This window comes from Mustela nivalis, assembly GCF_964662115.1.
Source record: "Mustela nivalis genome assembly, chromosome: 13".
NCBI classification, from domain to species: domain Eukaryota; kingdom Metazoa; phylum Chordata; class Mammalia; order Carnivora; family Mustelidae; genus Mustela; species Mustela nivalis.
Genome location: NC_139032.1, coordinates 72,479,070 through 72,492,502, shown reverse-complemented (window position 1 = coordinate 72,492,502; position 13,433 = coordinate 72,479,070). Strand labels below are relative to the sequence as shown.

At 46.1% G+C, this 13,433-nt stretch overlaps 1 protein-coding gene across 8 annotated transcripts in view; it reads left to right on the top strand.

Annotated features, from left to right (window-relative positions):
• SUSD1 (sushi domain containing 1) overlaps positions 1 to 13,433 on the top strand; it is a 136,635-nt gene that overhangs the window by 107,987 nt on the left and 15,215 nt on the right. For all 8 annotated transcript variants that reach the window (XM_082696898.1, XM_082696893.1, XM_082696896.1 and 5 more), the window contains exons 13-14: positions 8,205 to 8,301; positions 11,649 to 11,907. In XM_082696898.1, the coding sequence (XP_082553024.1) occupies positions 8,205 to 8,301; positions 11,649 to 11,907 (356 nt within the window). The remainder of the gene's footprint in view (positions 1 to 8,204; positions 8,302 to 11,648; positions 11,908 to 13,433) is intronic.

Genomic DNA, 13,433 nt, shown 5'->3' with positions numbered 1-13,433 from the left:
CTGGGTGCTGTTGGTGCTGAGGGAATGCCTGGTTAGTGAAGAAAGGCTTTCAAACAAAAGAAATTCCCAACACTGGGGCTGGAAAGAGAAGTAATGTTCGGCTGGGCATTCCTTCTTCTGGTGACTGCTTCAAATGAAAAGCTGTTTAGTTTCCTGTTCTTTGGTCCTTGTTGGGTTTTGGATGGTTTGCTGTTTCGAGGTAGTATATCAGGTTTTTTGAGTTGGGGAGGAGAGTTTCTTCTGAGAACACACTCACCTCTACCTTGTTTCCTAGGCACAGTACAGTCCCAGTCGCGCAAACGCCCTGTGCCCATGGCCACCAGGGGACACTGTTGAGCTATTTAAGTCTGTTGAGACCCTTAGCTAAACTGAGACAACGGCTGCGTATTTTCCAACTCTACACTACTTTAAAGAATTTGACATTTTTTAAAAAGTGCAAAAATTCAAGTTGTTATGATCTTCTAAAGGGTAAAAACCAACCAACCAACCAAAAGAACCCTCCCAAGCCCTCTCATAAAAGGGGAGAAAAGAGAGCCTTTCCTGTTGCTATGAAGAGAGGTATGCCTGATTGCCTAAGATATGGCTTGGTTTCAGTAAAACTGTGAACTTTTGAATTTTACCAGAAATGTGAGGCGAGGGATTTGGGTCTGGAAAACGCAGCAGCTGATTTCCCAGAAGAAAAGTGAGTGGAATTTCCCTCCTGCATGTCTTATATTAAACTAAATCTTACTGATGGGAACAAGATGAAGATAAGTGCTTTAAATACGTCGCTGACCTCAGAGGAGGGCACAAGTTCTAGGCATGTTGAAGGACAGAGGCAAGTGTCCCAGTGAGAACGGGGTCAGAGGCGTGGGTGGGACCAGATCCTCTGGTAGAGTCTCTGCCTCGGGGGTGACAGGCTTCCTCAGGTAGAGCCCCATGAGCTGAATTCTTCAGAAGAGCCCGACCGTTTATATTCCCTCCAGAGCAGGGTGAAGAGCAAACTTCCACCCTCAGAAGAGCTTTCACACGTTGGCTCTGCTATTTTCTGGCCAAGTCAGAAAGCTTTTGTGGGCAAAACTGTCTTCCCACAGGGAGCAAGAGACAACCAGGGAGGGGAAAGTGCATAGAGAGAGCGAGACAAAGCAAATGTGTGCAGAAATGTCAGCTAAACCACTGGGGCGCACAACACGCTGACCATTTGAGGTTGAATATTTATTATAGAATCGAGAGTGCCAGGGGTGCCTGGTGGCTCAGTGGGTTGAGCGTCTGCCTTCGGCTTAGGTTATGATCCCAGGGTCCTGGGATCGAGTCCCCCATCGGGCTCCGTGCTCAGCGGGGCAGTCTGATTCTCCCTCCCCCTCTGCCCCTTGTTCATGCTCTCTCACCCTTGCTCTCTCTCTCTCTCGTAAATAAAAAAAATAAAATAAAATAAAAATAAAGATTAAAAAAAGAGAGGATCAAGAATACCAAAAGAGAAGAGGGAAGAAAAAAAAGTCAAAGAAACCAGTCCTTGCTGAGTTTGCCCTCAGTACCAAGCCTGGCAACCTAGAGGGGACATTTCCTGTCTCTGCCCGCATTCACGAGAAGGAAAAGAGAAGGTGCTTTTTCAGCTGTTCAGCAGAGATGCTCAAAAACATGCCCGTGTGTCCCGAGCATTATCAGACTGTCCCCCTCATGGAGACAGCTCCAGTCGGGGGAGCTTTGATTCAGCCTGCAGAACTGGGAACCACAGCCCCTCTTCTGATGCCCCCCCACCCCACTGTTGGGAGCCCCCAGGAAGGACTGTGCGGGGCCAAGTCTGCTGTGTTCTTCTGCAGGAGGAGTTCTTCTTCTTCCTTTGTTGGCAACCCACAGCCCATCCAAAGATGGGGGCTCCTGTGTCCTCTGACAACCCTGTCTGCTTAGGCTGGCTCCGGGGTACCACATGTATTCCTGCTGGGCCCCTTGGTTCCCAGGGCCTGAAGCTGCGGTAGAGGTCAGGACAGACCCTGGCCTTGATCCCAGCGCGGTCCCTCTTTGTCCAGACTCTCTCAAAGTCTTTCATGATCATAGGTGTTTTGACATGTGGGTACCCAGTGTTAGATCAGGCCAGGAGAGAGGCACACATGCCCTTCATTACCTCAGTGGGTCATCTCATCCCCAGTGATCTCCTGAAGTACTTTTTAGCTACAAATCAAACCCCAAATCCCCAAATGAATCTCTGTGTGGGCACGTGTCTCCCAGCTCCCTCAAGAGAAGGCATCTACATCCGGGCCTAGGCCCCGTGAAGGCATAGGTGATACACCACAGGGGAAAACAGGCTGCACACTGTTATTCTCTTGTATTAGTGTTAGTTTTCACAAAATATGAATGGGATTTATTTTTTTACACTGTAACTCCCCAAAACCGGAGTTTCTGTGTGTGATAGGACTGTGGGAAGGGCATGCTGTGACATAACAATTTAATTCAGCAAATATTTATTGACTCATTATGCACAAAGACCTGTGCAGAATGTGTGCAGAATGTGTGCAGAAATGTCAGCTCAACCACTGGGGCACACAACATGGTGATCATTTGAGGTTGAATATTTATTATAGAATCGAGGGGATATAAAGATGGAAAGAAGATGGTTCCTTCTCCCTGGAAGGCTGCGTCTCATAACTTCATCGGTAGGGGAGATGTGGCCTGCCGTGTGATGGCTGATGACTTACGGTGTGGCCACCATTTTTCCTTCTGCTGTCCATTTCAGCTGCTCATGGCTTTAGCGTGTGGCATGGTCTGTCTGGGGAAGTGCCAAGGATTAGGAGAGAACCATCACAGTGTCTTCATGTGTATTTATTTGTGTGGCTGAATTCCTTACATTTACTTGAAGTTTATATAAAGTTGGGACTTTTATTAGTTTGGGTGCAGATAATTTTCTATTTTTGGTTCTCTGTGTTCCTTTTGGTATATTTTAGAGGATTTTAGCACATTTTTGTTTATATTACCTCCTTTCTCTTATTGATTTTAATAGTTTGGCTAAGTGAATGATATTAATCTTTTCTTACACATATTATAACCCCCAGGCTATTTTCTGGTTAGTTTTCTTGTCAATATTCTTTTTAACAATTAGACATTTTAAGTTTTCATGTAATCAATTCTGTTGGTGCGTTTTTGGTTTCTGCCTCTGCTTATGCCAAGAAAAGCCTTCTCTGCCCTGAAATCAGATCAGTTCTTATTCTTTAATATTTTCTAATGTTGCTGCTGTTTCTTTTTTGGTTAGGTCTGCACCCAGTGTGGGGTTCGAACTCACGACCCCGAGATCAGGAGTTGTATACTCTACTGAATGAGCCAGCCAGGCGCCCCCCATAATGCTTTTTAATAGTTTTGCTTTTCACTTTTAAACTTAGACCTATTTGGAATTCATCTTGACATGTGGTATAAAACTAAATTTACATGGTAAATTTTTTTTCCCCTAAAAAATAAGCCAGTTTCCTGCCATGTTTGGAAAGACTGTCCATGTCATACACTATATTCTCATTTATCTGTTTGGGTCTCTTTCTAGATTGTCTAGCTTCTTCCATTGCTTTGCCTGCCCTAGGCCTGCAGCTTACTATTTCAATTATTGTAATTTTATACTATATTTATTATTTTGTAGGACACCTTCTCCTTCATTGTTTTGCTCCCTACCCTGCAGGGTTTTCTCACATGGAAGCCCCTCTATTTTTCCTTTGTCATTTGCTTCTAGTCGAGGATGGATATTGTCGACACCTAGGGATGGTGATGAAGGGCTCCCCTCTGGGTCCTCCCCCACCTCACATACCTGGGGGAAAAATGATGCTCTTGGGTTCAGACAAGACCATCTCTGGCGGTAGGTCTGATCTGGTTTAAATCAGTAATGAGTTTCATGGAGAGGAGAGCACATCCCCCAGCAGTCTGGGGGATGGGGAACAGCACTCGGGAAAACATGGCTAGAAATTAAGCTTATTTAACCTTGAAATGTGGCTACGAACTAGGCTGATGAAGTTCAGGTTTTGACATTAGAGAGGAACATGTCACGGGTTTAAAAGACAAAGTGGGGAAGGTCTCAGAGCAGAAAGCAGTCTGGAAGTCACATGGTGATGGGATCAGCCGGAAGGAAGAAACCAGCCAGGGGGCAGGAGAGGCCTTCCTGCTCCCTCTGTGGACCTGCCTTCTGCAAGCCCGTTGAGCACTTTGTCCTGCTTTGACAGAGGGTGATGGGCAACGGGGTGGTTTTAAAAGCTTAGCCAAGGGGCGCCTGGGTGGCTCAGTGGGTTAAGCCTCTGCCTACAGGCTCAGGTCAGGCTCTCTGCTCAGCAGGGAGCCTGCTTCCCCCTCTCTCTGCCTGCCTCTCTGCCTACTTGTGATCTCTGTCTGTCAAAAAAATAAATAAAGTCTTTAAAAAAAAATTAATGGTTAGCCAAGAGATTAGAAGAACTAGAATTAGTAATCTCAGAGAAGAGTAAACAAAGGAACAGTTTAAAAGAGCCAGAGAAAGGTTCTCACACACAATGAGAACAGTAACTCTCCCTCGGGGCTGAAAACAGGAAGTGTGTGATAAAAACCACTTACTCTGTAGTGACAGCAAAACTTCACAAAGGAAAGGGCATTTCCATGTTCCGGTGAAGGCCTGAGGGCAGAACTTCGCAATCGAGAAGGCACATTCCCTTGGGGGGACCTGCTCGGGGCTTTTCAAACCTCACCCCCCTTCTCGCCATCACCCCTGCAGGAAGCTAGCGGCTGTCTCTCTCAGGGGTGTCAGATCCAGGATCTCTTGGAAATGGCATCAACTTTTCACACCTTTTGTGAGACCTTCGCTGTAAGTAGGGACTGTTTCAGGCCACCTCCGAGGGTCCCTGGCAGTCCTACAAGCTTATGGAAACCCGAATTGATGTGACCATATCTGGGGGACTTTGGATGAAATGCTAGACTTGGCAGTGTCTGATACAAGTGACTCGGGGCTCTCAGTCTTGCATTTGGTACTAGATGCCTGGGCTTCCGAGAGGTCAACCTAGCGCCCTTGCCTCTGCTCTGGTGCATTTACGCGGTCCCCTTGGGCAGCTGTGGCCTCTGCTACTGATGACTGACTCTGTGTCACTCTGTGTCTCTCCCAGTTAGCTCTTATCAGTATGTGTATTCTCACTGCCTGTTGGATGATTCCAGGAGCACAGCAGACTTAGTGATGTCTAGATGTGAGCTGCTGCTTTTTTATATTATTATTATTATTATTTAAGATTTTATTTATTTATTTGACAAAGATCACAAGTAGGCAGAGAGGCAGGCAGAGGGAAAGAAAGAAGCTGGCTTTCTGCTGAGGAGGGAGCCCAATGCAGGGCTCGATCCCGGGACCCTGGGATCATGACCCGAGCCAAAGGCAGAGACTTTAACCCACTGAGCCACCCAGCCGCCCCTAGAAGTGAGCTGCTTCTGACCTTCTACCCCCAGACCTTGGTGAATGACGTCATGACCGATGCAGCCACCGAAACCAAAGCCTACGTTCTTCCCCCTTCCCTGTCTTCCACCGGGATCTGTTCTCTCTCCCCTCCGAGTGTCTCTCCCATCTGCCGCCTCTTCTCCGTTCTCAGTCCCTCACTTGCTTCAGGCCTCAGGTGCTGCATACCTCGATTTTGGGGCAACATGAACTTTGGTTCTTTTCCAGTTCATCCTCCAACCAGTTGTCTAAATTGTACTTCTAAAATCCATATCTGCTAAGACTCTGTAAGTGACTTCCTGTTTCCAGGACCTCTGGAAACCTCCCCACACCTCCCCCTGCTTGGCTGCTTGCCTCTCCCAGGCCAAGACTCCACCTTTCAGCTCCCCTGAACCATGCGGTAGGTAGGGCCTTGGTGCTGCCTCTGCCCTCTCTCCTGCCGCCTGCCCCTGGGCACATGCAATTCTGCATTTGATGCTCTGCCCGCCCCCTGCCCTTGGTCAGGTGTTCTTCCTCTGTACGCGGTCAGTGCCCTGTGTATGACTTCATCAGAGCTCTAAGTGCTGCATGTTTATGCAACTGTCTTCACTGCGAGACTTAGAACTCCTGGAAAGCAGAAACCGTGTCTTCCAGCGCTGTTTCTCCCGGCCTCCCATGGTGCATGGTGTATAACGGTAGCTAACAAATGGATGGTTGGTGATGTATGATTAACATATTTAATTGAGCTTTTTTATGGAAGAGTAATTGACATGCAAATTGTATTAGTTTTAGCCATATGACATGATAATTTGATATTCATATACATGATGAAATGGTCACCACGGTAAATCCAGTCACCATCTGTCACCATAGACAGCCGTTCAAATATTATTGGCTGTTTTCCCTATGCTATACACTACATCCCCATGTCTTATTTATTTTATAACCAGAAGATTTTAACTCTTAATTGCTTTCTCTTGTTTTGTCGACCCTGAAACCCCTACCCTCTGGCAACCATCATATTTGATCATGCTTTAAAAAACTATCTAGGGACGCCTGGGTGTCTCAGTTAGTGAAGCGTCTGCCTTTAGCTGGGGTCATGATCCCAGATCCTGGGATCAAGTCCCAAATCTGGTTCCCTCCTCTGCAGGGAGCCTGCTTCTCCTCTCTGCCTGCCACTCCCCTTGGTTGTGCTCTCTCTCTGACAAATAAATAAATAAAATCTTTAAATTTTTTTTTTTAAATAAAGAACTAGGCAGTTAGGGGCACCTGGGTGGCTCAGTGTCTCAGCTTAAGTGTCTGACTCTTGATTTCAGCTCAAGTCATGATCTCAGGCTCCTGAGATCGAGCCTTGTGTGGGGCTCTGCACTGGGCATGAAGCCTGCTTAAGATTTTCTCTTCCCCATCCTCTTTCCCACCCCTCGCCCAAACCCCACAAATTTTGTAGGAAGGTATAAGTTTTTATTTATTATAATATGGATTGGAAATTTCTACTCCAAGTCTATTTTCTTAATTATTTTTAATTTTTAAAGATTTTTATTTATTTGAGAGAGAGAGAGAGAGAGAGAATGAGTTGGGGGGAGGGACAGAGGGAGAAGCAGATTCCCTGCTGAGCAAGGAGCCTACGAAGGGCTTTATCCCAGGACTCTGGGATCATGACCGGAGCTGCCCAGATGCTTAACCAATTGAGCTACCCAGGTGCCGCCCCCACCAAGTAAATGAAATCTTGAGTATGGGTAAATGAAATCTTGAGTATTTATCGTGGCCTCCTAGTTCTTAATTTCACTGTAGTAGAATTTAAGACCAGGGTTGTTGGGGGGGCTCATATTTTTAAATTTTTTACATTTAAAATTTAATTTAAATTCAATTAACATTTAGTGTATTATTAGTTTCAGAGGTAGAGCTCAGCAATTCATCAGTCTTCTATAATACCTGGGGGGGGGCATTCCTATTTTATTCTTTGTCTTTTTCTCTTCCTTTCTCCCTCTATAAATCTCATTCACTTGATAGCAGTGTTGAGAAGATTACATGAGATGAGGCCTGTGTAGGACACAGCTAGTGCATTTGGTGAGTGCCCAGTGCACCTGAGCTGAGGTAGTATGGCACGCGGTGTGTTCATACTATGAACGTCACTTCCGGTTAGAGTCTTGAACGCTGGCGTCAGCCGATACAGTCCCCTCCCAGTAGAAGGTCTATTTGGGATATCTGGTGGCTGGGGAGAAAAAAATAAGGACAGAATGCTCTGTGACTGGAAAGGATCTAGAAGTCAGAAATACAGGTCTTGCCTGCCAAATAGGAACTTGTCCAGCACGTTAACTGTCAGCCCCACTGTGTGCGCCCTCTGTCAGCACTGGGGCATCACTTAAAAAAAACCACACACACAAACCATTGTGTAACATATATAACATAAGATGTACCATTTCAGCCATTTCCTGGCACAGAGTGTATTGGCATTAAGTCCCTTCACAATGTTGTAAACCCTCACCACTGTCAATTTCTCGAACCTTGTCGTCACTCCAAACGGAAACTGTTGGTCATTAAGCAACTAACTCCCCCTTGCCTACCCACCCCTCAGTCCTCAGCAGCCTCTAACCTACTTCTGGGTCTGTGAGTTTGTTCCAGATGTTGCACAGGAGAGGGATCATCCTTCGGAGTCTGGCTTGTTTCATGTAGCATAATGTTTTCAGGACTCATCCGTGTGGTAGCAGGTGTCCGAAAACACTCATCGCTTCTTACATTCAGACTTCCCTTGTGATGGCCCCGTGAGGACCACTTTCGTCATGCTCCTACTCATTCCAGTCACACCCTTTTCCGCTTTCCGATTTGTTTTCAGAACCTCCCCCTCCGGAAGTAGACTTTGTCACAGTGCATGGAGGGCCTCTACCCCGTCTGAAACTGAGGAAAGGCAAGGAGAAAAATGGACCTATCAGGTAGGTAGTGGTCCCTTTCCCATGGTGGCCTGGATGTTCTCATGGAGAGTCTTGGAAGCTTTGGTTTGATGGAGGAAGGGGCTTCTGAGGTGCTGTACTTGAATGGTTGGGGCAGGGCAATCAGGGACTCTTGTCTGTGATTCCTTAGGCATACACTGGGCCTTTAGTTCCAACCAGCATCCTTCTAAATGAATAGGGAAACTCCTAAGGGGCCAGAGATAGGCATTCAGGCAGCTTAGCTCAACAAATGAGATCCCTTCCTTTGGTCACTGGCCAGACAAGCATTGATTGCGCGTGATGTGTAAGGCTTTAATCCTTTACACTCACCTTGGTGTCTCTCGGTGATGGTGGTCCAGGAGCAGCATTTCATTTAAAGATGATCTTTGTGTAGTGGATCTGAAAGGCCCATTTGGATAATTCTCTTAATTCGTCCACACATTGAGTTATGGGCAAGACACTATGCAGCTAGTGACTGTTTCTGGCATTCCAGATGGTATTAAGATAGAATTAATTCACCCAACTTGGAGAACTACATTGCGTTCCACTAAGCATTTTATTTACAGGGTCATGCCTGGATTAGAAAAGCAGAATTATTCCTTTTTTGTTTTTTTTTTTTAGAAAGGAAGATAGAGGTTCCCCTGGAGAGATAAGCCGCTTGCTCACAGGAATAAGGCAAGGACATGGCAATAACCTTGCCATCCTTGACCTAACCTTCATTGCCTTATGTCATTCTTGACCTGTTAGTCTAATGACCCTTTAGTATATTCGAGCAGATACTATAAAATTATAAAAAGGAAAGTCTGGGTCTATTATCTATGTGTCTCTTTTTTATTTGTTTGTTTAATTTTAAGTAGGTTCCATGCGTGGTGTGGAGCCCAGCATGGCGCTTGAACTCATGACCGTGAGATCAAGACCCAAGCTGAGAATGAGTCACTTAACCGACTAGGTCACCCAGGCGCATCTGTGTATCTCTTGATAATGAAACTTAGGCTTTTTCTGTCTTTCCTTTAGTTTAAGTGCAGTAAGTTCTCAAAGGTTTTTCCAGGCATGGATATTGCCTATGTTGATTCTTGATGAGTTACTGGAAGGCCCTGACATTCTGTTGCTATGAGGAGAACAGAAGTTATGATATCACTGCCCAAGAGACTTTGCAAGAGCAAACGTAATATGTAGGCCAAATAATTATGTAAGACCAAAAAAAAAAAAAAAAAGAAGCCAGATGATAGTCTATCCTTGTGGCTAATGTGCCCTCCAGTGCCTCCAAAACAGGAAGTGGAGATCTGTGAGTCATTCCAGGGAGGGTGGCGGTGAGAAAGAGGGGAGAAGTCTTTCCAGAACAGTCATCCAAACAGCCACAACTGCTTCCCTAACGTCATCGGGGTTAATTACCAACAGGCAAATGGAGCAGTTTCCTCTCCCTGACTACCTGGTTTGAGCTGGGGGAGCAGCTTTGCCAGTGTGGGAGAGGCCCGAGTCTGCTTTCTACATGCTTCGGGGAGAGGGATAGGGGTGTGGGGAACATGGTGGAACAGGGCCCTGGGACCAAAGCTCCCCTCCCTAGCTTGGTGATCTCGGGCGAATGATGCATTCTGTTCCTGGGCTCTCGTCATGCTAGTGTCTCCCACAATTGCCAACTTATAGAAATAACCTGGGGTGCCTTATCAGCAGTACAAATTCTGAGACTCAGCTCCTGGAGATTTCAATTTATTAGGTCTGGAATGGGGGCTGGAAATCTGTGTCATTATCAAGCAGCATAGGTGATTATGATCATGCTAACTGGGGAGACTGCTTTATGCCCCATGAATGGTGCCTCTAATGTCCAGAACCAAAGGTGAGGCTTGAAGTTGCCCTTGAATGCCAACATCCACAAGGCAAGATGGATTGAAAGAGGAGTTTGAGGACAGCATGGAGCCCACACCATTTACTCCCTTACCTGCGGCCATGATTCCTAAGGGATGTCTTCAAGTCTCCAGGGAAGTGTATCATTACAAGCATTCCCTTGTAGGTGGTGGACACTTTGGAGATGTTTACTGGTGGAGGCAGTAGCATCTCCCCGCCCTGCAGGCTTGATGTTTTACCTTTTGTGGAAAGTTCTTTCCTGGAAAGTGAGCGCAGACTTGGTGGAAATCAGGGCCCAGAGGACACATAGGATGTTTGGGATGGAGACTTTCCAAGTCTAGGACGAACTGCCATGGAGGGCTCCCTTTTCTTAACCTAGTGACTCATGGTCTTTTAGGAAGCAGGAGATGGGGCATTAAGAATGTGGAATAGGAAGTTGTATACTTACTAGTAAAATAGATTATGTGGCCTCATGGTTTGGAAATGACCCTAATCATCTTTGGTACTCATGCATGCTTTTCCTCTTTACGGAAACATCAACTCAAGAAACATTAGTGGGGAGTTGGCCTCAGCCAGAGACCTGGGTAAGGGTTTGCAAGGGTACAGGAGGAAGTCTCTTAGATCCCTGCTGTCAGGCCTGATAGAGAAAGCAGATGTTTAGACAGGTGCTCTCCTGGAGGCAGGATAGAAGGACGGAAGCAACGGGATGAAAAAGGAGGCGCGATTCGTACTTGGTGTTTTTATTCTTACACCTCCTTTCCCTGACAGGGTTTGTGTTTGGTAGAATCAACAACAAAGAAAACCCAGAAGGATACTTGCTGGCTGGTGTGCTCCTCTGTCCATGTTCAGGGGACAGTTTCACAATGTACACATGACATTTTACCTTCCTGGCTATTTCAGGACACGGTCGGACTAGATTAACGCACAGTGACTTGGCGCTCCTTGCTTCTCATTTATTTCACATGAACTTTGGTATCTGGGCCCTGGAAGGAATGTAGGTCACATGAGTTCCATTTCAGGTTACCATGTGATTGAGCCTTTCTGCAGGCTTAGTACATTAACGCTTGTAGACAGGCAGCCTCCTTGTGACTGCTAAACGCTTTCCACAGCTGGGCTTTTTTTTTTTTCCCCATGTGGAAACCACTGTGAGAGGAGGTATACAGCGTGCCCTCTCTGGGTAGCTGTATGTGGAGCAGCCCCTCCTGGCTAAAGAGGGTTTACTTGGCATCTATCTGTGGTGGAACCTGACGACCTATATTGCGTCGTGTGGCATTAGCACTGGAGGTCCAGACTGGAGTTCCCTAAGTGTTGGCGCTCCCAGACTGTAAATCTGCACCCCCCTCCCCCAGGGGCAAAGACTTTTTCTTGTCTGGTGATGTGTCTCCAGTGCCCACAAAACTGTCTCGCTCATAGCAGGTGCTCCGTAAATGTGAATAATTGAATGAATGACTCTCCCAAGCAAGGGTCTGATAGACATTTTCTTTTTTCTTTTTCTTTCCTTTTTTCAGTTCATATCAGGTGTTAGTGCTTCCCCTGACGCTCCAAAACACCTTTTTGTGTGATTTTGAAGGGGCCTCCTCATTCTTTAGCAACACTTCTGATGTTGAAGGGTATGTGGCTGCAGAACTACTGGCCAAAGATGTTCCAGATGACTCCATGGAGATGTCTATTGGAGACAGGCTGTACTACGGGAAATACTATAATGCACCTTTGAAAAAAGGGAATGATTACTGCATCATACTGCGAATCACAAGTGAATGGAATGAGGTACACCTCTTTAAAAACTCATGAATTCTCTATTTTCTTCTTCGTGTGAAATGTAGATGTTTGAACATTTGCTTCCCCAGTATTTGAGATGGACACCGCATGTACCAACCAGAAAAATGTGTTGAATACTTTGCCTGCATAAATTATGGGCTGGTGAGACCTTGAAGGTGGTTGATGGTGTGAAGTGTCACTTCCCTGTGCTGCTGCCAGGCTGCTGCCTCCCTGCACCCTCTCGGAAGCAGGAAGGAGAGGCCTCTTTTTGAATGTCAGTGCTGCCCTGTTTTCTGCTTTCCTGACTGTTTTGGCCACACCCACCTCTCCTCATCCTTAGAAAGCCTACTTTGTTCCAGGGGTGGTTCTTTCATGAGATCCGAACTATGGAGTCATTGCATCGTGAGGAAAGATAGTGAGCTGGCCAAGCAGGATAGCAAGAGCTGAATCAGTGAGTTGGGTGAAAGATCTTGAAGAACCGTTGTGATGGTTGCCCCAGGAGAACTCAAAGTATGACATAAATTCATATAGACTGGGAATGGAAACTAGAAGAAAATTATATTAGTAGAAACATCACTTGACTGATGAATTGAAGCCATCTTGAGTATAAGGTTCCTTCCTTCCTTCCTTTCTTTTTCCCTTTCTGCTTTCCTTCCCAACCCAGGGCTTGAACTCACAACCCTGAAGTCAAGACCTGAGCTGAGATCAATAGTCAGATGCTTAATTGACTGGCCCAGCCAGGTGTCCCCATACCATATTTAAAACTGACACGTACTCTGTTCTGTGTAGGACACCAGTCTAACGCACCATTATCATGCTTGATGGTAAACCAGCGGTTACTTTTAAGAATATGACACAAGTAAAAAAAGAAAAGAATATGTACAAGTAGCCAAGAGATTTGGTAGTATTTTGTGACAATAACGTAGGAATTGAGAATTGGCAGGCTAAAGCCCAGAATGTATTTCCCTGAACTTGTTTAAAAGGTGTTTATGACTCAAACAGGGCCTTCTCGCTGGAGCTTAGCTGGAGATCCTACGTAGCATTTCTAGCCGCAGATCTAGCACTAGCTGTACAACATGAGTACAGTGTAGAGAGTGCTCAGAGAGCTGCTGTCCCAGATCGGGACTTTGGTCTAAGAGGTACATGAGGACACATGGGCTGCCATAACAAAATACCATAGGCTGGGTGGCTTAAACCACAGAAATGTATTTGTCATAGCTTTGGAAGATGAGAAGTCTAAAATTAAGGTGCCAACTGATATGGTTCCTTGGTAAGGCCCTCTCCTTGGCTTTCAGACAGCGGCCATCTTGCTGTGTCCTCACATGGTAGAAAACGTGCAGTCCAGCTCTGGTCAGTCTTCTTCATCTTATGTGGACACTGATCCTATCACAGAGTCCCTGCCCTCACGACCTCATCTGAACCTCATTACTTTCCAAAGGCCCTACTCCCAAGTACCATCATACTGGGGGCTGTGTCTTCAATATATGAACTTTGGGTGACCCAAACATCCAATCCATAACACAGGTAATTAAGTG